The sequence below is a fragment of the Nipponia nippon genome, unplaced genomic scaffold, assembly GCF_047370975.1.
Source record: "Nipponia nippon isolate SJK-2023a ecotype South Korea unplaced genomic scaffold, ASM4737097v1 scaffold_1, whole genome shotgun sequence".
Classification (NCBI taxonomy): Eukaryota; Metazoa; Chordata; class Aves; order Pelecaniformes; family Threskiornithidae; genus Nipponia; species Nipponia nippon.
In genome coordinates this window covers 142,652,502-142,675,021 of record NW_028262290.1, presented here as the reverse complement: position 1 = coordinate 142,675,021, position 22,520 = coordinate 142,652,502, and the positions used below count along the sequence as shown (strand labels likewise).

Here is a 22,520-nt window from a genome sequence, read left to right as displayed (position 1 = left end):
GCGCAGAGTACACCGGGTACACAGCAAAAATGGGGAGCAACCTCCCTGCTACCCGCACCCGGGGAAGCCAGCGTGGGCTGCTGGGACATCCAACACCCCCTCGGAATTCATTTTTTACGATGAGGGTGGTGAAACACTGGAACGGGTTGCCCAGAGAGGTGGTAGATGCCCCATCCCTGGAAACATTCACGGTCACGTTGGACAGGGCTCTGAGCAACCTGATCTAGTTGAAGATGTCCCTGCCCATTGCAGGGGGGTTGGACTAGATGACCTTTAAAGGTCTCTTCCAACCCAAACCATTCTATGATTCTATAACTATGATTCCTCACCCACGGCCGGGCAGGCGGCACCGGTTGAGGGCCAGCAGCACCCTTCTGCCAGGAGAGAATAAGGAAAAGCGGCCGGAGGAGGGTTCCCGCTGAAGAACAAGCCTGGGCCGGAGCAGCCGAGGCCGGGCAAGGCCCGGGAGGAGAGGTGCGTTTCGCCCTCAGGGCCCTGAGCTCGCCTGGGCACCGGCGAGATCCCGGCGCCGCGTCGGCGGGACCCTGGGGCTGGGTCTCTGTGTGCTGGGGGCCTTGCACAGGCCCGAGGGGTTTGTGACCGGGGGCTGGAGCCGAGGGCACCGCGAGGCCGCCCGCGCCCCTCTCCTTCCCCACAGGCAGCTGGTCCCCGGTACTGTCACCCCGGCGGGAGCCCGCCGCTGCCCGCCCGGCCGCGCCGGTGGCGGTGGAGGAGCGGCCGCAGGGGGCGGGTCGCAGCGGCAGGAGAGGCGCCGCCTTCCCGCCCGCCCGCCCGCCACTGCGGGGCCGGAGTCTGAGGAGGAGAAGCCGCGGCGCTGGTCCCTCCTGGCGGGCGGGAGGAGGTGAGCGGCGCCGGGGCCGGGGCGGGAGGGGGCCCCATCCCTGCCGGGCGCCTCCTCAGGCCAGCCGTGCCCGCCGTCGCCCCGCGGGGGGCTCCCCGCTGCCCCTTGCCGCGGCGGCGGGCTCCCGCCGCGGCTGCCCCCGTCTCCGGGCAGGCTCTGGAGGGCCTGGCGGTGCCGGGGCACCCCGGAGCGGGTCGGGCAGCGGGGCTGGGTGCGGCCTGGCGGCCGCGAGGAACGCCCCGGTGCCCGGCGGTGGCGCGGGGCCGGGCCGCCACCGCCCCGCGGCGGCCGGGCCTGGCAGCGCTGCCCCGGCTCTGCCCGGGGGGACGGAGGCGGCAACCGGCCAGGCGGTGGGGTCGCCGCTCTGGTCACGGGCGATGTTGTCGCTGCAGCTGGAGGTGCCGGCCGGGACCCGGGCGCCGCCGAGCTCCTCTGGGGTAGATACCCGCATCGCGCTGCCGCCCGGGAGCCTGCCGAGGGGGCACCGGCCTTCACCCGGCCTCCGGCCAGCCGCTCGCCACAGCCCTCACCCCGTAAGTGCCCGCCCGAGCGGGGGGTCACAAGTCCAGCGACTGCTTGGCTTTCTGTTCGTTCGTTTTTCTCCTCCAGCAGTTATTTTTCCAAGGGCAGTTTTTCACGTCTGTGTCACCTTCTGGCTAACATAGCTCTGTAGTGTTTTCTTAGCTTATCTAAGGGCAAATGTCAAATTTATGTCACTTCTACTGTTTTTTATATCAGTGAAGCCAGATATTTTGTGAAAGAAGGTTGGTTTTGTTGCAGTGCGTTCCTGAACAACCCACCTTAGCTACTTCTTATCATCTGCTTCCCATCTTAACTATTTAAAAATTGATTGTTCAATAACTTGATGTAAAATCTGTCCACATGCTGAAGGTAGGCTAACAAGTCTTTGCTTTCAGTCCTCCTCCTCCCCTCTTTTAGAGGTATGTGCTAGTCTGCCTCTCTTGTCCTCTCTGAGTTCTCACGGTGTCACTTCAATCAGCATTTTAAGCATCACGGGTGGATTTCATAAGTGTCTGCTGACTTGAAAATGTTTATCTTATCTTTAAGTTTATCCTATACTCTTAACTTACCTTTTTCCACTTTGACCTCACCTTCTGTGTCCCTGTAAAAGGAATTCCATTAAATATCTATTCACAACTAACCTTTCTGCTGAGGGCTGAAATAAAGAAGCTATTTAACACTTTGTCCTACTTTGTGTCACCTGTAATTTGTTCTTTTTGCTCTTAAGTTATAAACCTTGCCTTCTGTCTTTTATTGTATTTATGGAACCTTTACTTGTTATGCTTTAAGTCCTTCACTACTTATAACTCATTTCTGTACCGTTGCTGTTCTGATTGTATCCCTACATGATAGCACTGTCTCTTTATACTGTTCCTAAGCCATGCACGCACACCTTTTTTTTTTTTACTTTTTGTGTGATTTTCCATGTCATTAAAGCTCTCCTGGTGCAGTTAAAACAGTCTTGTACACTCTCTTTCCTCTGAATTTCTATTGTGCACTTAATATAGTCCCTTTCAGTAACTGCTAGCTCTCTGATCTCTTCCATCTCTTAGACTGTTTACTGAAGAGTCATGTCTGCCTATTCCCTGAGGTTTTTTTATGAAGTCTGTTAGGTTTATTCTGTTCCTCACACTCTACTTTCCTTAGAACAGGCAGTGAGAAACTTTGGCCAGCGGGCCAAATTGAGCTCACCAGAGCAATTCATCATGTCCAAATCCTTGATGCCTGCTCTCCTAAGGATCCTTTGGACAGAAACTGAAAGTAGGCTGCAGTATGGTTAAATGGTGCTGGTAGCCCATTTCCTCATGGCGCTTCCCTTTCTATCACAAAGTTTTGCAGCACCTTCATGTCACCTGGCATGAAATAGGCTTCTGTAATCACATGGAGAGTGCATACGTGTTCTGTCATATCCAGTGGATGTATATCTCTGATGAGAATACAGCTCTTCTCATTACATTCCTGGATGTGAACCCATCATGGCACAGGAAATACTGGTATTTTGGTCATGTGTTAGATACATTTCAGGTCATGTGGTAAGAAAGAAGTCAATGTTTTTTCAGCGCATGCATAAAAATCTATGTGGTCTGCCTCTGCCAGAAAGACTTACTGTTAGAATCTTTTCGTAGAATACTGATTTTGTGGTCACATATTGCTTTCCATCTTTAGAGTCTCAGTCCAGTTTCAGTGAGTTCTTCCCTTTTAGTCAAAGCTGAAATGAAAAGTGACCATTCTTCTAGTGGCTTCCTCCAGTTTCTGAAACACAAAGCTACTTTTAATTGTGGGAGGTTGTTCACCACACATACTGTATTCCTAGCCGACGGCTGGGTAACGTCCTCCACTGGTGATCAGTTACCATCATATCAGCTCTTGGATTGTGGCTCAGGAAGAGGTTCATTCAGCTCCTTCCTTCTATATGTGGTCTGTTGTTGATTGTTCCCAAGACAGCAACTCACAGGTTCTCTTTGCTCCTTCTTAGCCTGTGTTTCCTCGTTGCTTCCTCCAGTTTCAGAACTCACTCCTGTTCTACAGCGCAGAACCACTTATGTCGTAACTGTGGTTTCATGGGAAGACTTCCCTCCTGGGGGCTGTTTTGTTGGTTTTTTATGTCTTTTTGTCTTTGTTACAGCTTTACTGCAGCTCTGCGACCTCTTCTCTCCAAAGCTGTAGCAGTATTTCTTTTAATTTTCTCTGAGCCTTAGCCTCTGTTCTTCTTCAAAGCCTCCCTTGCTGCACTGCATTTGAGTCCTAAAACTCTCTTCCCTGTTATTATTGCATGAAATCTCTCTCCTCCTGCCATTAGCTTTTCGTGAAATGCTGTCCCATGTGTTTGTCACCAGCATTTATCTTCTCTGCCTGGTGAGAAAAATTCTGTTAGGCATATTCATGACCCATGGCCTTGAATCCTTTACCTTTGTACCCATAGTTAGTCCTTATACATCCATGGCCAGACCTTTCAGTCTGACCTAGCAGTGTCATTAGTGATCTCATGAATAGACCTTGACAAATTTCCCATGTTGTCTTTGCGATTGGATCCACGTGTGCCGCCCATTTTCCCAGCTGACAGGTGACTATGTCAGGTGGATGTCTGTACCACGGTGGTAGCCATGACATTTGCAGCTTTAAGACTTGCATCCCTTCCTTCCTGGCCAATATAGGATACCATGATAATAACCTGCATAAGCTTTTAGTGGAATTCAGCTTCCGTGAGCTCACTGTCCTTATGCCAGCCACAGGCTAGCTATCTCTACCTTCTAATATTTTCCGTAATTACCCAGTTTTCTTTACATGTTTCTTCTCATTATTCCATTGACCATTAGTTTCAAGAGCACAAGGTTATCTTGTGGTCCAATATTCCGGGGCAGTGGAAGATAGGGAATAGGAGAAGATGGAAAAAATATCATTTACTTCTGTAACTGTATTATTGAAGTGCTTGAAGTATTTTATGTTTCTCCTTATACTAGTGACACATTGCAAGACAAAACTGATTAGCACATACTTTATTAAGGAGAAAATATAACATGAAACTTAGAACCACATATTTTTCTGCCAGAGATGTTTATGGATTCTGATGTCTTGCAAAATTATATGATGCTGCATTTTTCCTTCTGTTGCTTTCTCCTTTTTTTTTTTTTTTTCTCTCAGAAGAAATCATTGTAGGTTTGGTGCCTTGGAAGTATGGAATCAATCTCTATGATGGGAAGTCCTAAGAACCTCAATGAAACTTTTCTACCAAATGTTGCCAATGGCATCAAGGATGCCAGTAAGATCACAATAGGCATCATTGGAAGTGGAGACTTTGCCAAGTCATTGACAATTAGGCTTATCAGATGCGGGTACCACGTGGTTGTAGGAAGCAGAAACCCTAAACTTGCTGCCGAGTTCTTTCCCCATGTGGTTGACGTCACTCACCATGAAGATGCAGTAGCAAAAACAAACATCATTTTTGTAGCCATACACAGAGAACATTATGCCTCTTTGTGGGACCTCAAGCATTTACTCGCTGGTAAAATTCTAATTGATGTCAGCAATAATACAAGAGTAGACCAATATCCGGACTCCAATGCAGAGTATTTGGCATCACTTTTCCCAGATTCCCTGATTGTCAAAGGATTCAATGTCGTTTCAGCTTGGTCACTGCAGTTAGGACCAAAGGATGCCAGCAGACAGGTAAATGTTACATTTGTATTAATTTAACTAGTTTGTAAGATGAAAATGACAGGAACTGAATGTAAGCAGCCAGAACTCGTGGAATTCATCCTGCCTGACTTAATGTACCTAAAATGTTGGGCCTTTAGTTTAAGTTTTAGTAGCCAATAAAAGGTAGTAAGACTGTAAGACATAGAGAGGAAGTGGTCCAAATTATCCCCTGGGATGCCTGTTTAAAGATTGCAGAGGAAATGTGGATACGTGCTTAGACTAGACAGCTGACCTTTAGATGACTACAGACAGAGAAGAGGACTTGGGTCTTAATGTCTTCTGTAGGAAATATGTTAATTTTTATCCTTATGCTCTATACAAGGATAGAGGCAGTCTTTCCCTGTATATTTTTGTTTCAGTATTGGTTTACGTGGGGTGAACAATTGAAAGAGATGCACAGAAATCTGAAGTCCTGATCCCAGGGCTCAGGAGTCAGCTGTTCTAAAAATGCTTGCATTCAACGTAACAGCAAAGTCAATAAAGAAATTATCTAGCTTTTAGAATGCCCCAAGATCATAAATATGAGGAAACAGAAGGAGGCACATATGTTTCTAAGTGATCATTCATTTGATCCAGGACTGCTTGGGAACATCATGTTCAAATTCCTTCCTAGTATGTTCCCCAAATCCATCCTGCATATGGAAAAGGCAGCTTTATGTTTTTCATGCTTTGCTGAAGTGATACAAAAGATTTAAGCCTATGCAAGAACCCAGTCCTTCACAGCTTTATGGACTCTGAGAACTGCATGAGAAATGACTGGTGTAACGTGACTACTGGAGACTAAATTGAGTTTTCTGGCACTTCAGATAGATTTTAAATTGAATGCAATTGATGTGGAATTAGCATAATTTTAAAAATAACCTTGCTGTACTATTTTTATCCCCTTTCGGAACAGCGCTGCATTATAAGTAATTAACTTCTGTCAAAACTGATCACGTTTGCTCTAATGCAGATGATCAGCAAACAATGTTGGGCAAACTGTAGCCCACTGTAAATTTTAAAGGAACTTTAAAGTACTTTGTAGCAGTGCATTTCTTTCACTATGTAAAAAAACGGTCTTTAGAAGGAGTTCTTATTTGGCTGTTAGTTTTTGTCTTTTCTGTTAAACATTCAATTTTTGTGGAAATCTGGATTGTGAAATTAAGCTAAAATTGTTATACATGGAGAGATTACACAGTTCTTTGCTTTGCGTTCTGTTTATGCTGTAGCTGCTTTAGGGTCATCATTCAAGATTGTTGTGTTTTTGAGAGACTCATGATTTTCTGAAATGCTTTTAGCCATTGTTTCAAGTTTAGTACAGTCCTGTCAACATTTCAGTGGGGATGGGAGGGGGGGTTCAGTGTGCAGATTACCAGGGCATCCCATAGTCAGCTCATTATTAACTCCAAGAAAAAGCCAATTTTGTTTTGGTTACTCTATTGCTAAATCGGTGTGCGTATTTTCAGTTTGGCTGGATTTGTATATGGTTTCATTCTCATCTTGATGATATAAGCTGGGATAACAGTGTACAGTTTTAGCAGAAGTGCTGTGGTTTTGTCCTGGAAGCCCTTAAGGCTTTTTTGTGGTGGTTATTTTTTATTTTTTTTTTTACCTTTGAGTCTCTTTCTCTGACTACAGACAATTCACTTGACTTTCTCAACAGGTCTATATATGCAGTAACAATGTTCAGGCTCGCCATCAAGTTATTGAGCTTGCCCGTCAGCTCAGTTTTATTCCTATTGATTTGGGGGCATTGTCATCTTCAAGGGAGATTGAAAACTTACCTCTGCGACTGTTCACGCTGTGGAAGGGGCCTGTAGTGATTGCCATTAGCCTGGCAACATTTTTCTTCATCTATTCCTTCGTCAGAGATGTAATCCATCCATACGTGAGAAATCAGCAGAGTGACTTTTACAAGATCCCCATTGAGATCGTGAACAAGACTCTACCAATCGTTGCTATCACTTTACTTTCTCTAGTGTATTTATCAGGACTTATTGCAGCTGCTTATCAGCTTTACTATGGTACTAAGTATAGGCGATTTCCACCTTGGCTGGACAACTGGCTCCAGTGTCGAAAGCAGCTTGGACTGCTCAGTTTTTTCTTTGCAACAGTGCATGTGGCATACAGCCTGTGCTTACCTATGAGGAGGTCGGAGCGATACTTGTTCCTCAATATGGCATATCAACAGGTAAGCCAATCTTTAGTTCAGTAAGCCAAAAATGCCTTGGCTGTATGCATATGGCTCATGAATGCAATATATATATTTTCTTGATCTGTTCCACTGTTTTCAGCAGAGAATGTTTTGGGTTATGTTATGTATAGCTAGTGCCGAGTAAGAAGGGAGACTAAAAGAAACACCTGTGCATTGTGCTCAGCTTGTGGGTCAAGCTGCAGTCAAGTTTGTGTGGTAGGGGGAATCAAGGATGTGTCCTACTTAAATCCCTGATAGTAATATACACAAGGAGAACATAGGATAGACAGCGTAAGAGCAACAGCAGGAAACTTCTGAGTTTCTGAGGTATGTTCCTCTCTATGTATACTTAACGTATGGGCGAAGTATGTATATCATAAGTGCATTTACAAGTGTGAAAAAAGTATAAGGGTAGATACTGTAATAATGCTTACAGATACATCTATGTTTACCAAATAAAAATGCTGTTACTTTGTAACATTTAGGACCAGTGGTAAAAATATTTTATTCATTAAAAATTCTGTGAACATCATCTATTAGAGGCCACAGAAATTGACTCAGAGTTCCCAGGAGCAGTTGGTCTTGCATAACCCTGAAACAATCGCCAACAAATCTGTCATCCTTTAGGAGAGGGTCTGATGCTCCTGTCTGTCAGTGAGGTAGCTTACTGTCACCTTTAAAGTGGCAGAAAAGCAGCATTGCCAGAAAAGCAGCATTGCCATTCAGCACATAAAATCTGCAGGAAAGAGAGATGTGATGGAACAGAAGGAAAAGCAAACTAAGGAAAGCAAATCAAATGGAACAAATTAACGGGAATTGGGTCCACAAATTCTAAAAGGGCTAGCATGAAAAATTGAACTTAAGAGAAAGGCAGGAAGAGCAAAACTATAAAAGGCAGCAAGAAACTGTAATTGTTCACACTATAGTGAAGGACCCACTGATACTTTTACTAAGAAACTACCTTGGTTTCAATAATATTGTAAAACTTTCACTGCTAATATTCCTAGTGAACCTCTTTCACGACATGCCATATCACAATAGTTCACCTGAAAGTGGAAAAATAATTGAATATCCAAGCCTCTTAATTGTTAAGGACCTGAGTTGTTTCTTTTTTCTGGTAAAGCTCTCCAACAAGAACAATCTTGGATGTATCTGATGTCAACAGTGAAAGAAGCAAAATAACTTCGACTCAGCTGAAGCAAAAACAGGAAATGATGCTAAACTGTTTCTAAATGTAACAAACTAAAAACAAATTGCAGGTTTACCCAATTTATGTTGTAGAATTTAAGTTTCCAGGGTCTAAAGAACACAGCTGCTTTTCCACAGTATATAGGAATGCACAGATTTATCTGTTTTTATAACATAATTGTTATAAATAGTATGTAATGTTACATTTTCTTTTAACAACTCATTTAAGTTTCCATGTTTAACATATTTTTCATCTAACAAGAGCCAATACCAGCACTGAGGAAATAGTTGTTTTTCTCCAAGACATGAGGAAACCTCTGGAATATTTGACCCCATTTTATAGTTGTACTGCGACTGTAGATTTTTACTCAGCAGAATAACTTCTTGTTGATATTTTTAATATTCTGTAGAATAAAGTGCTTCCTTTCTACTCTTTCATCAGGTTCATGCAAATGTTGAGAATTCTTGGAATGAGGAAGAAGTGTGGCGAATTGAAATGTATATCTCCTTTGGAATAATGAGTCTTGGATTGCTTTCTTTGCTGGCAGTAACTTCCATCCCTTCAGTAAACAGTGCCTTAAACTGGAGGGAGTTCAGTTTTATTCAGGTGTGTTACTTTTTAAATAAGAGGGTTTTGTTGTTTATAAGAATTCCTTGATGATCATGATCACGAACAAAAGCACTTTGCAGCATGACGAGAGCTTTCTTTCCCTCCTTCTGGTAAGTTAATAAAAACAACATATCCTTACTCGGCAGATACATTACCATGAAGGCACATTAAGCATTTCATGAGTGTTAGAATAGGAATTTGCATTTTACGCTCCTTGGTCTTAAATAACCAACATAGCTAAGACCAAATGAGCACTAATCTATTCCTTTTCCATTGTTAGAATTTCTTGCTAAATTCAAATCAGATAAATTTGGACAAACTCACTAAAGGCAATGATACTGATGAGATACTACCATATGTAAATGCACACAACTGTTAAAATTGAAGACTTAATTTGTCCTGCAGGATTTTTATTGCACAGCCCTCTGACAGTCATGGTGTCATTGGTTCAGTTTTGCTTCCACTCCATTGTGTGGGAATTAGTACAGTTCTCAACTGCGTTATTCCCATTAGTTGAAAATACCCATTAGTAAAATATGAAGCTTTGCTTATTAATAGCAGAGGCTTTTCCAGGTCCTGGCATGCTTTCTGCTGCCCTCCTTCCTCAGATAAATATCTACTACAGGGAGACCCAACCAGCATAAAATACTGAGAAATATAGGCTTTAATAAACAGCTTGATGTTTGCTCCCAAACAAAATTGCCATTAGTTTTAGGCAGCAGTCGGTGATAAGAAATTTTATTAGGATTCAGTCTTGTGATAAACTTCCTAGGTGTGTACATGCAGTTTTGGGTTTTGTTATGTTTTGTTTTGTTCTCTGACTTTGGATTCAGTACTCTAGTCTTAACTCAGTCTTTTCTGATCAATGTTTTTTCAACATAGCCACTGTAATAATATTGCCTAATTCTTAGTCCTGTCACTGTTTACAAATTCCTACCTTCAGAACACAGGCACTGACTTTACTGTTCAGAGCTTGAATTGAGCTTCATAATTTACAGACGTTTTAAAGGGAGTGATGGGGAACACTTCTTTGGCTGTAGTTGTTAGAGGTCTTCTGTCTGTGATGTCTTCCCTTCCCCTAGGGTTTCCGTTGGTGGAGCAATCCAGGTAGGCCTACAAAAAGTTTGCTGAAAAACTTTTCAAATTATAGTTCCCCTGACAGAACTGTTTATTCTCTCTCATGGTTTTGAGCCTTCAGAGGGAGTAAATACCCATTTTGTATTGTTACAGCATCCCTGCCATCCGGAGTTCTCTGTGCGGGGACAATAGTACTGCTGTTGGGTGATGTAAAACGTTAGTGCAAAAGGGAAAAATACATGTTCACTCGTGAGTGAGGTGATGCCTTTATCCAATAATGACTTCCAGCCACATACCCAGCATGTGTGTCTTATTTTTCCTTACTCAAATTTCCAAATTTCAGGCTTGTTTGACTGAGTCAAAACCCACACAATAAACACATAATGATGTGTCTACAAAGGGCATTTTTATTGTGTCATATTTACTACAGTTATTTCCACTGTAAATAAAGTCAAAGTAGTTCCAAATTTAAATAATTATGAACTTTAATAAATCATCTGTCAGTATTTTGAGCAATTTGATTAGGAACAAGTTGTTTGCTGTGGAGCTATGTTACAGTTGATACTGCATTGCATGGTGAAGAGAACTGGTGTTGGTAATTAATTATGATCATCTGTAATTGTTAATCACAAAAAATATTGAACTGCTAAAAAATTGCTTAAGGTTAATGATCATTAAAGGTACTTTACTTTGTCATTAATTACTTCTCAGGATGTAAGTTGTTCTTCATTTAGTTACTTGCCCTTCCAAACAGTTCTCTTGCTGTATTCAATCAGAAAACAGACTTTCAGTGATCCCTCACTAAAGTAAAAGGAGTCTGCATTTTTGCACGAGCTTCATTGTACCCAGCATGCAAGTAGAACAGATAAAACATCATAATACTTATTGTCTTTGATATTTTTCTTCTACTGAAGTGCAATGCAATGAAGTGAATTTGAAGTTAATTTTCTCAATCTTCTCTAAGTCAGGGGGACAAACAGTGGAACTATTAGCCCATCATCTCAGTGCTGCTTTTTTTTTAACTGGGAAAAGCAGTATATCTCTAGCCTTAGTATTGAATCTCAGATGATTTGCCACAATAATTGCTGACCTTGTTTTGCATCTGACAGATGAAGAGTCAGTCAGTCAGCACACTCAGTCAGTTTCTCACCTCAGCACTTCCCACCGAGAACCACATACTATTGCTTGCTCATCTTAGTAAATACAGTTTCATCAAAATAAGGATTTGGGCTCCTCTAAAGAGTTTTACTACTAAAACATACTCAGTCTTGAGTCCTATTAGGAAAATCTGAGTTTAGATTTAACAAATTATTAACATACACAGTATAGACTATTTTCTAGCCTTGTTCCAATAGTACAAGCCCTGAGCAGCATCTCCCCTACCTACAGTGGTTCAAACAGACCTCTACCACAGTCTTCCTAATACTGTAAAGAGATCCCATTTGCGAATGCTTTTGCCCAGAAATCATTGCTGTCTTTGATACCCCAAATTATTTTGGAGATGCCTCCTACTTGCCTAGCCTGGTTTCGCAACACAAGCATCAGCAGCCCCAAAAATTCCAGCCTCTTTGATCAAGGGAAAATGGCTTTAAGAGGAGAAGCAGTGCAGGCTCTGCTCATTCCCTCAGAGTATGAATACGAATAAAGTGAGATATGAGAAGGCTGAATAGTGAGGCAAAAGCCCTACCAGGAGCTAAAAGACCAGCAGAACATTTGGAGTTGCTGCAGTACAGAGCTGACCCTGACCACTGTACAAAACAAGTACCTGATTACTTCATCATGATTCAGAGAGAAACACTCATGGAGGAGCCACAGAACCAGACAGTAATGAAGAGTTTGCTCAGTAGGAGATCCTAGATCATGGACATTTAGCATGAAACTTTGCAGGCATCTTAACATGACACCGAGTTGGAGCTTACTGAAGAAAGCAGAGAAGAAGCTGGGGCTGATAAACCAATGCATGAGTTTTCTTAAATGCCACTTCAGTACTCTTCTTTTTCTCTTACAAACATATTTGGATAAGGAACAAAGATACACATGGGCAAGAAATAAGAAAAGAATTTATATTTTGTCAGAGCAGGCAGAATAACTAGCCTAAACCAACACACTGCAACCAGAAAAAGGCATTTATTGAAACCAGTCCTTGAGTGTTCACATAAAATACATGGAAATGGAGAATGTTGTCTGCAAGCAGTGCTGCACCGGGTCCTTCAGTCTTCTGAAGGAAGTTAAACTGTAAATATATAATGTAAGCATATATGATTACTGCTTTTGTTTTCCAGTCTAAGAGTTCAAGTCCAAAGCACATCACTCAAAGTGGCAATGGACAGAGCAGACTGGCTTTGAAAGCTGAGCTTTATGTTTCATAGCAAAAGTCGGTGCAAATCTGCCATTTGCACAGTAGGAAGCTGATCTTTTTGTAAATGTTCCTTTTGTCTGATAGCACAATCCTAAAGTTGGAGCCAGTATTACTAAAACTTTTCTTGTGTACATACTTTGAGGAAGGGCTGCCCTGCCTTGGTTCTCCCACAAGAATAGGATACTTTTCCCCCAGAGTAAAGAAGAATGAGGCCTGAGTATTTAGCAAGTTTATGGGTAAGATTCCAGTCAGAATTGCTACAGCCTGTTTATAAGTTTAGCAATATCCTGTTACTGGGGGAATCTGAAGCATACCTTGCATATACGTAGGCTTTGGAAAATACCTTTTGTATATATAAATTGCTTGGAACTGCTCAACCATTGTGAAAGTAGAAATTCCTGAAGCAGATTTGTCCCACAGCAGATTTGTGTCTCTATATATGTACATCTTCCTGGTAATGTTTTAGGGATTTTTCTCCTGCATCTTTTCCACTCCTCTAACACTTTTTTTTTCGCCCCAAACAATGCCAGTTTGTCCAGTTTAACAGTGGCCTTGGCTGGGAATCTTCCACATCATTGGCTAAAAAAATGATTTTGATCAGGAAGGAAAAGAAACAAAACAGGGAAGACTTAAAGAAAAGCTAAAAGATTGAGGAGTCCATAGGAAATGTGCTAATCTATTACTCAGCTTCCAGGAAACACAGTATTAGGGAAGATAAGGAAGCAAAGCAACCAAAGATGTTCTTCCCCTTTTCCCAGCAGCCGTCCTAGAGCCTAGGCAGAGAGTTCCCAAGACTTACAAATGATACTGCTACTCACTCACCAATGTGACTTTACCAGTGAAGGAAAAGTATCCCTTCTTGCTGCTTTCAGAAGTCCTCTGCTCTTAAAGAAGTTAGCATCCTGTGCCTCTCCTGTCCTTCTGCGCTAGCTGATGTCTTTTTGTCCAAGCCTGCTTCAGTCAGTTCTGAGTTTCCTCATTTTACTACTGTACAGCCATTGCTGTAGTCTTTGAACATTTGCAGATACAGAAAAATCAAGTCTTTATAACAAACACAGAAGTTTTGTACTGACACAGCCTCGTGCAGTGGGGTTTTACTTAAGTAGCAAAGGCAGCCAGTCTTCCTTGTACTTCTGGAGAAGTCATTGTCAGTAGCTGCAAGCTGGGATAAATTCTCTTAATGGAACTTTCCAGTGCAGGTCTGCCCTGACTAAACAACCCAAAGACTTCAGAATGCTAAGTGGTGTGGAGGACATCCTCTTTCTAGCTAAGTGGTGTTATTACTGTCAAAAGTACAGCACTGAAATCTGGCAACTAAGGGCCTGGTAGAAGAAACTACCATCAGTAGCTGACAAAAGCTCCTATAGGAGTGTCTTTGTTGTCAGATTTTTAGATGAGTGGTTGAAATGGTCCAGCACATACTAGCACATGCCCTACCCACACTTCAAAGAAGCATATGGCAACTTTCCTCAGGGCAAAAAAAAGAACTTAATAGAGGTGCATCATATGTTTTTCTTGTCCTTGTGCTGTTAGTTAAAAATATATGGATAAATGTACTAATGTACTTCTTAGTTTCCATTTTGACCATTAGATAGAAAGACATATATAGGTGTCTCAAAACTGTAGCTTGCAGATGGAATTTAAATAAGCATTAATTTTTTTTTTTTAAGATTTGGGAAGAGTCTGTATAACATTTCCCTCCTGTTTCTTTTTGACGAATTGTTATAGTTCTCATCAGTAAGCCTGATGAAGAAATGAGGGATATGATTCACTTGTGTCCTTTTCCCTGCTGGAAGTGATATAACAGCAATGAATTCAGGACAGTCCTACCAACAAAAATCTGCAACAACATATTCAAACATCAGGTTTGATAGTATTGTTTGCTGTCCAAATTTCTTACCAGAACTTCTGTTCAGATACTGCATGTGCCATTTTCATATTTACAAGTGGTTGTCTGATTGTTCTGTTTCTTATGGAATATTTTGGGAGCAAATTGTTCTTTTTAAAAAAAGGGTGCAGCATATCTAAAACATACCAACATGTCTCTGAAACCATTGACAAAAAAATTGCATAAATATTGGCAAGTTAAAAAATATGGTACCGATCTCTAGAAATTAACAAATTGTTTTCCTTTTTATACCGTTATATCTGTGAATCCTTGCAAATGTTATTAGCTCAGACATTCTCCTTTCCCTAGAAACTGGTTAATCTTGAAGCAGAAAGAATTCTTTCACTATTACAGACCCTTAGGCTGCATTTTTCTTTGCCTCTCTGTTTACTGGAATTAAACCAAGCCTTGGTAGTGAGTTACCTTTCCTAATATTCATTCTCTGTTTTGATGAATTTCTACAAATGTTTCCCAACCAAGTTAGTCATTACATCAGTTTTGGCAAAAAAGAGTTTTTCTTCATTTGATCACCACCAGAATTCAAAGCATAGTAATCTTTTTTTGCCGTGGTTTGGGAAACTCAAAGTTAATACATTTAACTCAGGTCTGCAGAGCAATACAACTACAGGGTTCTTAAAAGGGCAGATTCACAGAAATGGCGAATGACCCCTCTTAGCACTACCTTCTGTGGCACGCTCTAGATTACGTGATAAGAGGTCCTCTTCAGGGTGCTGTGGGAACCTTCTACTTCCCATTTCATCTGGCACTACCTGTTCATGATAAACTGCATCATTGCCTTGTGCCCTTATGCCCAAGTCCTGCAGTCCAGATATTCCCATTGACCAGTAGGCAACAGCTGATGGAGAAAGGTAAGGGATGGTTTATGCCAACTTCAGACAAGTGTATGTAGGCCATTGTGAGGAAGAAGCAAACTGCACCTCTCAGAGTGATAAAAATCTGGAGTGTTAGGCCCAGATCTCTTCCAGCAAAATTGCATTGTTCCATAATCATGAATCTGGGAAGTGATCTACCATCGTAGTTAAGAAACAGGGAACTTAATTTCCAATCACAACTGATGTTGTTCCAGTAACTTCACTGGGATCGTTCCTTATTCGCATACATATCCTGAAGTTGACTTCCATTACTTAGAATTTGGGCAAACATCATCTTCATTTCAGCTTTGACTAAGGCCTATAGATGCTAGCAGAGATATGTTGTAAATCAGTATTCAGTTCAGGCTGTAGTTTTCAGAACATTTGAACTTAAACCCACAAATTGCTAATTTAAAATAGTGTACAGGTAAGAGATTTTAACATGATGTCTAATAGAAATGTTAAAATAATGGGTTAGAACTGTCAGATGAAGGACCTATTATCTCTTCTTTTTTCCCTGTTTTCTCTTTTTTCAGTCTACACTTGGATATGTTGCTCTGCTCATAAGTACTTTCCATGTACTGATTTATGGATGGAAAAGAGCTTTTGAAGAAGAGTATTACAGATTTTATACACCACCAAATTTTGTTCTTGCCCTTGTTCTGCCTTCCATTGTAATTCTAGGTAAGATCATTTTACTTTTGCCATGTGTAAGTAGGAGACTGAGGAGAATTCGAAGAGGATGGGAGAAGAGCCATGTTATAGAAGCAGCAAGTGGGTCTGTTCCACATCTCTCCCCAGAAAGGATAACTGTGATGTGATGATAGACTAATATTTGTTAGCACTGTTGTAGATGTTTGGAGGGTTTTTTTTGTCATAAACTTGTATTTTTAGGAGTTTAGTTAAAGTATGAGTAAAGTCACTGTGGACTTGCTTGGCATATAGTACAAGCTCTCAACCAAACTATGAGAAATTTATAACTAGAAGACTACTACTTCAGATAACTACAAAAATATTTTTGTTTTGAATTACAGAGCGCAGATGATTATGAAATCAGAATTTTTTAATGCTCCTTTGCACAGTTATATCACAACAGTATTTTATTATAACCATGCTTTCCAGGTATTTCTTTGACTTAGAGCGTATGTGTCAGAGTGCTGTTTATCAATACCACATTTTCCGGGCAGTGTTTCTTTTATTAAAACCACACTTCTGGGTTAGTGAGTTCAGAATATAGACTAATAGAGTTAATAATTGAGGAAATAATCAGATTTTGAAACAAATTAATTTGTAATGATGTATTGCACATGTACAGTCTATTTATTTGTGTGTGGTTTTACACCATTCCATGACTTGAATATGCAAAACCAGTTTCAATTATGGTGTAATTGTACATCTTGCAAGCAAATGGTATTGTACTAACAGGGTCATTTTTTTTGCAAGTATAACATTGGATTTTAGACCTTTGGCATCTCTTTATTTCCATACATCACATAATGAAAATTCAAAACAGTGTTATACCTGTATAGAAAGACTTGCAGATATGTGTGCAAGCAACTAGTTTTTGATTTTAGAATGATTTAAAAATATCAGGAAATATTTTAAAACAAACAAACAAAAAAAAGCTGAGAAATCTGCAACAATAAAGATGCATTTTCACTGTGACACTTCCGATATGTTGGTACAACAGGGAAGCATCACAATACTCATGTTCTATATGTTTCTACACTGGAGTTTCAGTTATTATATATGAATTTCCCAGAGTCTGTCTTAAATTCTTTGTATCTTTTTGTGCAAATCCAATCTTCTATTTTTATATAAAAGTCTTAATTTTACAAGTGTCTCTGGGATATGCCTGAATTTTTGAGAAACAAAATTATTATTCTTCTACTTAAAAAAATGAATTTATCTCTAAAACTTGACATTTGCATTTCCTGTGGGATTCAAAAGAACATTCACAATTGTTTCTTACTACTGCTTTGTCAGGTTCTACTCTTCTCTAACAAAATAGCCAAACTCAACTCATACCTTCAGGCTAGTCCTGCTTTATTAGCAAAACCTGTATTTCAGTGAATTAAAATGTGTATTTGGTCCTAATTTTCTTTACTTGTATGAAATTATATTTTTCTTATCTATATTTGCACTGGTTAGGATCTCTGACTTTATTAGCTAAACCTTCACTTATTTTTTACTTTGCAAGAATTTGTCATCGATATGATATATCAGAAATATACAGTACTTAATCTTGAATTTATCCCTAAACATTCCTAGTCCTGTAAATCTCTTATCTCTGTTTGTAATGAAAGAAACAGCTCCACAGAACAAGAAGAATCTAGAATCAAACTCTGCCCTCAGTTACACCAACCTAAATCTAAAGAATTCATATTAGTTGTTCTTAATTTCATTTCAAATTCAAAAAATCTACAACAATTTTATTTTCATTGTAGTATCCATATTCCCCAAACTTACACATCAAGCCTGCATATACTCTGGGTTTGTCGCAAATCAAGAGACAGTTGAACTTCCTTTCATTTTAAGCATGTTCAAATCTAGAGATGAAATATAAAATATTTGCATTATTTTTTTGATAATTTAAGCATTTTTTATATGTCTTTAAACATGTTTTGTATCAAATGAGAGGTCAGTGAATTCTTTTTGAAAATAGAAGTTTGTGGAAACATTTTTTGGGAAAAAAATTTCAAATATATTTCATGCATGTCAACAGAAATTTGAGAAGTTTTTTTCAGTTCACAAATTTCCAATTTCAAATCGTTGGAAAACTCAGTTTTATCCTCCTTTTTAAGCCACGGGGAGGAAGCAATTGGAAAGAAAATTCATTTTATTTCACCAGTTTTTGAAAAGTAAATGATAATAACAGCTCTAATTGGTCAGACTAAGGTCTTTGAGACTTGTCTCCAATAGCTGACTAGTGGCAGATGCTTCAAACAAGAGGGCATGTGTCCAGTGATTCTTCTCCTGACATAACCTCTCAGCTTATTGGGAATCAATAATTTAGGACTTATTTGAGATAGGTGCTGCCTCTGGACTGTTGTATTTAATAGCTACTTCCCCCCAAAATTTATCTTTTTTAGAAATTTGAATCTTTCCCAGTTTTTTACAGGAAAGGAAAGGAAAAGACAGAAGAGGAAAAAAAGTTTAATAAATCTATCAAATTAATTTAAAAAGTTTGCATTCTTTCTTTCTTCCAAAAACAAATCAGTTAGTTTCAAGGTACTCATTTTATTGTCCCTCCTCCAATATTCAGCTATTTCAGTGATACTTGTGGTGAATCACAAGTACAATACTATTTTATCAAACATTCTAGACACTAAATGAAAAACATGTCATTGTCGGAGATAGACAGGAGCCTAAATTAGAATGAATGAGATTTTCACATAAAAATGAAGAACAAGTGACAATTACAACTTCTAACTTACTTTGCCCGCCTGTAAATACATTCCAATACACAAAGCTGTATATTTCTTGAAAGGCTTGCAGAATTACATGTAACTGAATTTCCTGGCCTGTTTCCTATTCCATTATTGCAGAGGGAAACCACACAAAGCTTAGGCATTTGTGCTTCAATCTTTTCAGTAAAATTAATTTAAAAAATCTTAGAATACACAAAGTCTTGCAGAATTTTAATAGGATAAATACCATGCTACATTCTACCCTGGTCCTGTGCACGAAACCTGATTAAAATCACTAGAATGGGATGGTATAACTGAGAGCAGAATTTCATACCTCTGAACAAATTTAGGGCAGAAACCATTACTGTTGACAATCTGATTACATTTCAAAATTAAATGCGCTGCTATTATTTTATAGTAATTCTACACTTCTGTAGAATAGGTAATTAACCTTCATGTTCCCTACAATTATCTAATTCATTTGATGCAGTAGCGATAATGTTGCAGAACTAAGATACTGTACTAATGGAAAATTAATGTCAAAGTCCTTATATATTGTACTGTAATGCAACCACTGACAGTATATATAGAAATGTATTGGCCCTCTTTCCTATGCAAAAAGTTATTTCATCATACAATTTCTTCAAGAATGTTTAAACTGTTAAATTTTGAACTGCCAAAGGTGTCTGGAGAGAATAATGATGTGCTGTTCCTTTTTTCAAACTGTGTGTGTGTAAAATTAAAAATGTGGTTTAATCTTATAAGTTACTTGAAAGGTTGAAATATTGAAGTATTAATAAATAGATGATATTTTTAGATCAAATATATGAAGACATTTTGTGAAATATTTGTGCTACAAAATGACATACAGTTTCCTGTTAGGCCATGTATTTACTTCTAACTGGAATAAGAAGTTGACTTGTGATTTAATATTTTGTAGTGTTCTTTAAGGACCAATTCACTCTAACAAGGCATTGTTAAGTCTGAAAGTAAAATGACACTCATGCATTTACTACACATTATGTATCATATCGTGCATATGTTTAGTCACATAAGGAATCTTTATTCATGTGATCAAACACGTTGATTTCTATATAAGAACTCACATTAGGACTTCTCATCAGAAAAAGACCTGAGGCTAAAAGTTTAGTTTTGATTGCCTAAATATAAACAACTAAATTTATTTAGACGTCTTAGTTACTTAGGGGAATAAATACATATTTTGAGGAATAGCCTGCTATAAAAATATTTTTGTGTAGCTTTATATAAATTGCTTACTGCCTAATGAAAAATGAATAATAAAATAAACTACATTTGTCTTCATTACTGTTCAGTAAAAAAAAATAGTGCTTAATATGTAATACAGAACTGTACACATCATAGAGGAAAATGCAGACTTCTATGTATTTAGCAACAGGTTATTTGTTTTCTATGGATATTAAGGTATTCTTTCTTAACATTGTCTAAAATACAGTTCTATTACAGGTTCCATACGTCTCTTTAATTTAATCTTACAATTCTATTACCTGTGGCAACTATGTACAAGTTAATTAAGTACCTATATGTTCTTGAATTATTTAGAGATTAATTATTTTGTAATTGTTTTGCAAGTTCTTTGCATATCTAGCTTGTGGTAATGGTTACTGTGAATTGGTGCCATGTTTAACTTTTTGTTCCAACATTGTGCATTATATGATGTGCCAACATGAGAAAGTACATTTGTATTTTTATTTGGCAGTAATTGCCTATAAAATAGTGTGTCTGTGTGTGTGTGTGTCTATACCTTGTTAGCTATACATGCTGCCCAACTAGCACTAAGGGGAATTATTAATTAATATAAGGCAATGAGTTCCCAAGTGGCTATAAATTTCACAGGTATGAATATAGTTAGGAAACAGCTTTCCTCTGAATGTGAAGATTTCCTCTGAAAGTTAGATATATCAGGTGCATAAACATTAGATAGATTGAGTTTTTCAGTATAATATTTTCATATATGCAGTGGTAATAGATGCAAATGCATAGTTCCTTTCAGAGAGTGCATCTCCTAATACATGAGTTTTTGATTTCTTGGCTGTTCATCCTGTAGTATTTTCTATCAATGTAGTGAGTAATGTTGCAGTACTGATATCATATCAGTATATGATACTGCTTGAATTAATTAGATTACAGCCTTTAAAATAAGTGACACATTTAACTGACTTGAACAGTGATCTCGATCATTATATATTGTTTCTCATGCCTTGCTGGCCGTGTCTTGCAGTGAACATAGTATGTCTCCCATGTGCAATATTCTCTTTGTAGTTGTGTTTGTCAATTTGTTTGTGCTGTCTCTCTGAACAGGGCTATTATAAATGATTAGTAATGCTTTTATCTATTTTTCCATAGACTGTGTTTTACACAAAAATCAATAAAAAGTCAATGTCAAGTGTTTGGCTTTTACTTCTGTGCTTATGCATAACAAATTTTAGCTTGCTTTTCTTTAACATACATGTGTGCTCTGATCAACATTTTCTCTGAAAGGTAGAACTTGAATGTGAGTTCATAAAAAAAATTCTAAAGGGCAATTTGTTTCTTTTGCAATGGCTGGATAACAGATATTTCACACAGACACGCTGGAAAGCTATATCCCATATCCTACTGTAAGGTATTCTCCATGTTTTCAGAACACAGAGTGAACACTACGGTACTATCAGCACATATTCAGTCCACTTTTCATTCAACAAACAAAAAGTTTGGCAAAAATGAGACTGCTAGGCACAAGTAAGTTTGCCAGGTGGAGGCACTCTTCCTGTTTGGTTGCGTGTGTGAGAAAGCATTACTGTTTACATGAGAAAAACAGGTGAACCTCTTTGTAATGCTTCATCTGGAAATACATAACTTTTTCCAAAAGAGGCTTATGCCAACATAAGAGGAAAGAGGAAAAGAATACGAGAGGTAAAATCCTGCTTAACTCAAGGCTTAGCAGCACAAACCGTTCTGAGTTCAGCGAAGTCAAGACGCATGAGTCAGTGGAGCTGGCAGGATTCACATTGCTTTCACATTAGGTTACATAGCCTTCCCAGATTCCCAAATGGCATTTAGGTATTTTTAAAATTCAAAGTATTTAATATCTATTTGTGTCATGCCTGACGTAACAGTACAGTTTTGGTCCTTGAAGTCTGTCTTTTCTTATCTTTTTTTAAAATCTCACCCTGTTTCTCTGTATCACAGTGCTTGTTTTACTGAGTGTTGATACTATGCTAGCAGCTGGGGCCCCAAACTTAGACCTTTGTCCAGCTGTACCTTGTACTGTACAAAAGCCTAAGTTCTGCCTACTGTGACTTACTGCATTTCCTTACAGTAATAAAGATCAGCGTGAAAGTTCCCCTCAAATTCCTATCACCCAATGACCTGAACACTGTGTTTTCATAGTATAGGCAGGTAAATCCAGATGTTGGGTGCTCTGTTGACTTTACAGGTTTAAGGTTGAGTCTACTGCCAGCCACTTCACAGGTCTTTTCTTTTTTCTGTGGATATCAAACATAGGAGGTCCAGCAGGACAGTTCTGCACTTTCCTGTTCCTATGCCCCCTCTTCTTCTTCCCCTTCCTACTGACCAAAAAAAGAAATGAGAATGAAAAGGAAGACAAGAAGTCAACTGACTGATTCTTAGAAAGACTCTGATTTCTGTACTATGAAGAGCTCAGTGTCATATTCGATAAACAGTGCAGGTGGCTTTGGAAAAAGTCTACAGGTTCAATGCAGCCAAGGAAAGGACTTGGCTAGGGCTGAAGACCCCCATTGCAGCACAGGAAAGGTGTATCCTGTACTGAATAATAGTCCTTCAAGAGCTTGCAACCTAGTTTGTAAGACAGCAAATAAAGA

At 39.3% G+C, this 22,520-nt stretch overlaps 1 protein-coding gene across 8 annotated transcripts; it reads left to right on the top strand.

The window, feature by feature from the left end:
- Positions 1 to 396: 396 nt before the first annotated feature.
- On the top strand, positions 397 to 21,397 carry STEAP2 (STEAP2 metalloreductase). Of its 8 annotated transcripts, none has more exons than XM_087775478.1 (6): positions 808 to 862; positions 1,255 to 1,395; positions 4,529 to 5,050; positions 6,723 to 7,250; positions 8,884 to 9,048; positions 15,784 to 21,397. In XM_087775478.1, the coding sequence occupies exons 3-6, from the start codon at positions 4,559 to 4,561 to the stop codon at positions 16,066 to 16,068; spliced, it is 1,470 nt and encodes a 489-aa protein (XP_087631604.1). In that variant the 5' UTR covers positions 808 to 862; positions 1,255 to 1,395; positions 4,529 to 4,558; the 3' UTR covers positions 16,069 to 21,397. The 8 variants fall into 8 exon arrangements, with proteins under 8 accessions (XP_087631611.1, XP_087631580.1, XP_087631604.1 ...); XM_087775463.1 differs by having other exon boundaries at positions 4,526 to 5,050; XM_087775485.1 differs by lacking the exons at positions 808 to 862; positions 1,255 to 1,395 and adding an exon at positions 397 to 474 and having other exon boundaries at positions 4,526 to 5,050.
- The last annotated feature ends 1,123 nt before the right edge of the window (positions 21,398 to 22,520 follow it).

Excerpts from the sequence above, each read along its gene's own strand:
- STEAP2 (XM_087775485.1), top strand. The coding sequence starts at position 4,559 with ATGGAATCAATCTCTATGATGGGAAGTCCTAAGAACCTCAATGAAACT. Across the intron at positions 5,051-6,722 it reads CAAAGGATGCCAGCAGACAG|GTCTATATATGCAGTAACAA; the intron begins GTAAATGTTACA and ends CTTTCTCAACAG. Across the intron at positions 7,251-8,883 it reads TCAATATGGCATATCAACAG|GTTCATGCAAATGTTGAGAA; the intron begins GTAAGCCAATCT and ends CTCTTTCATCAG.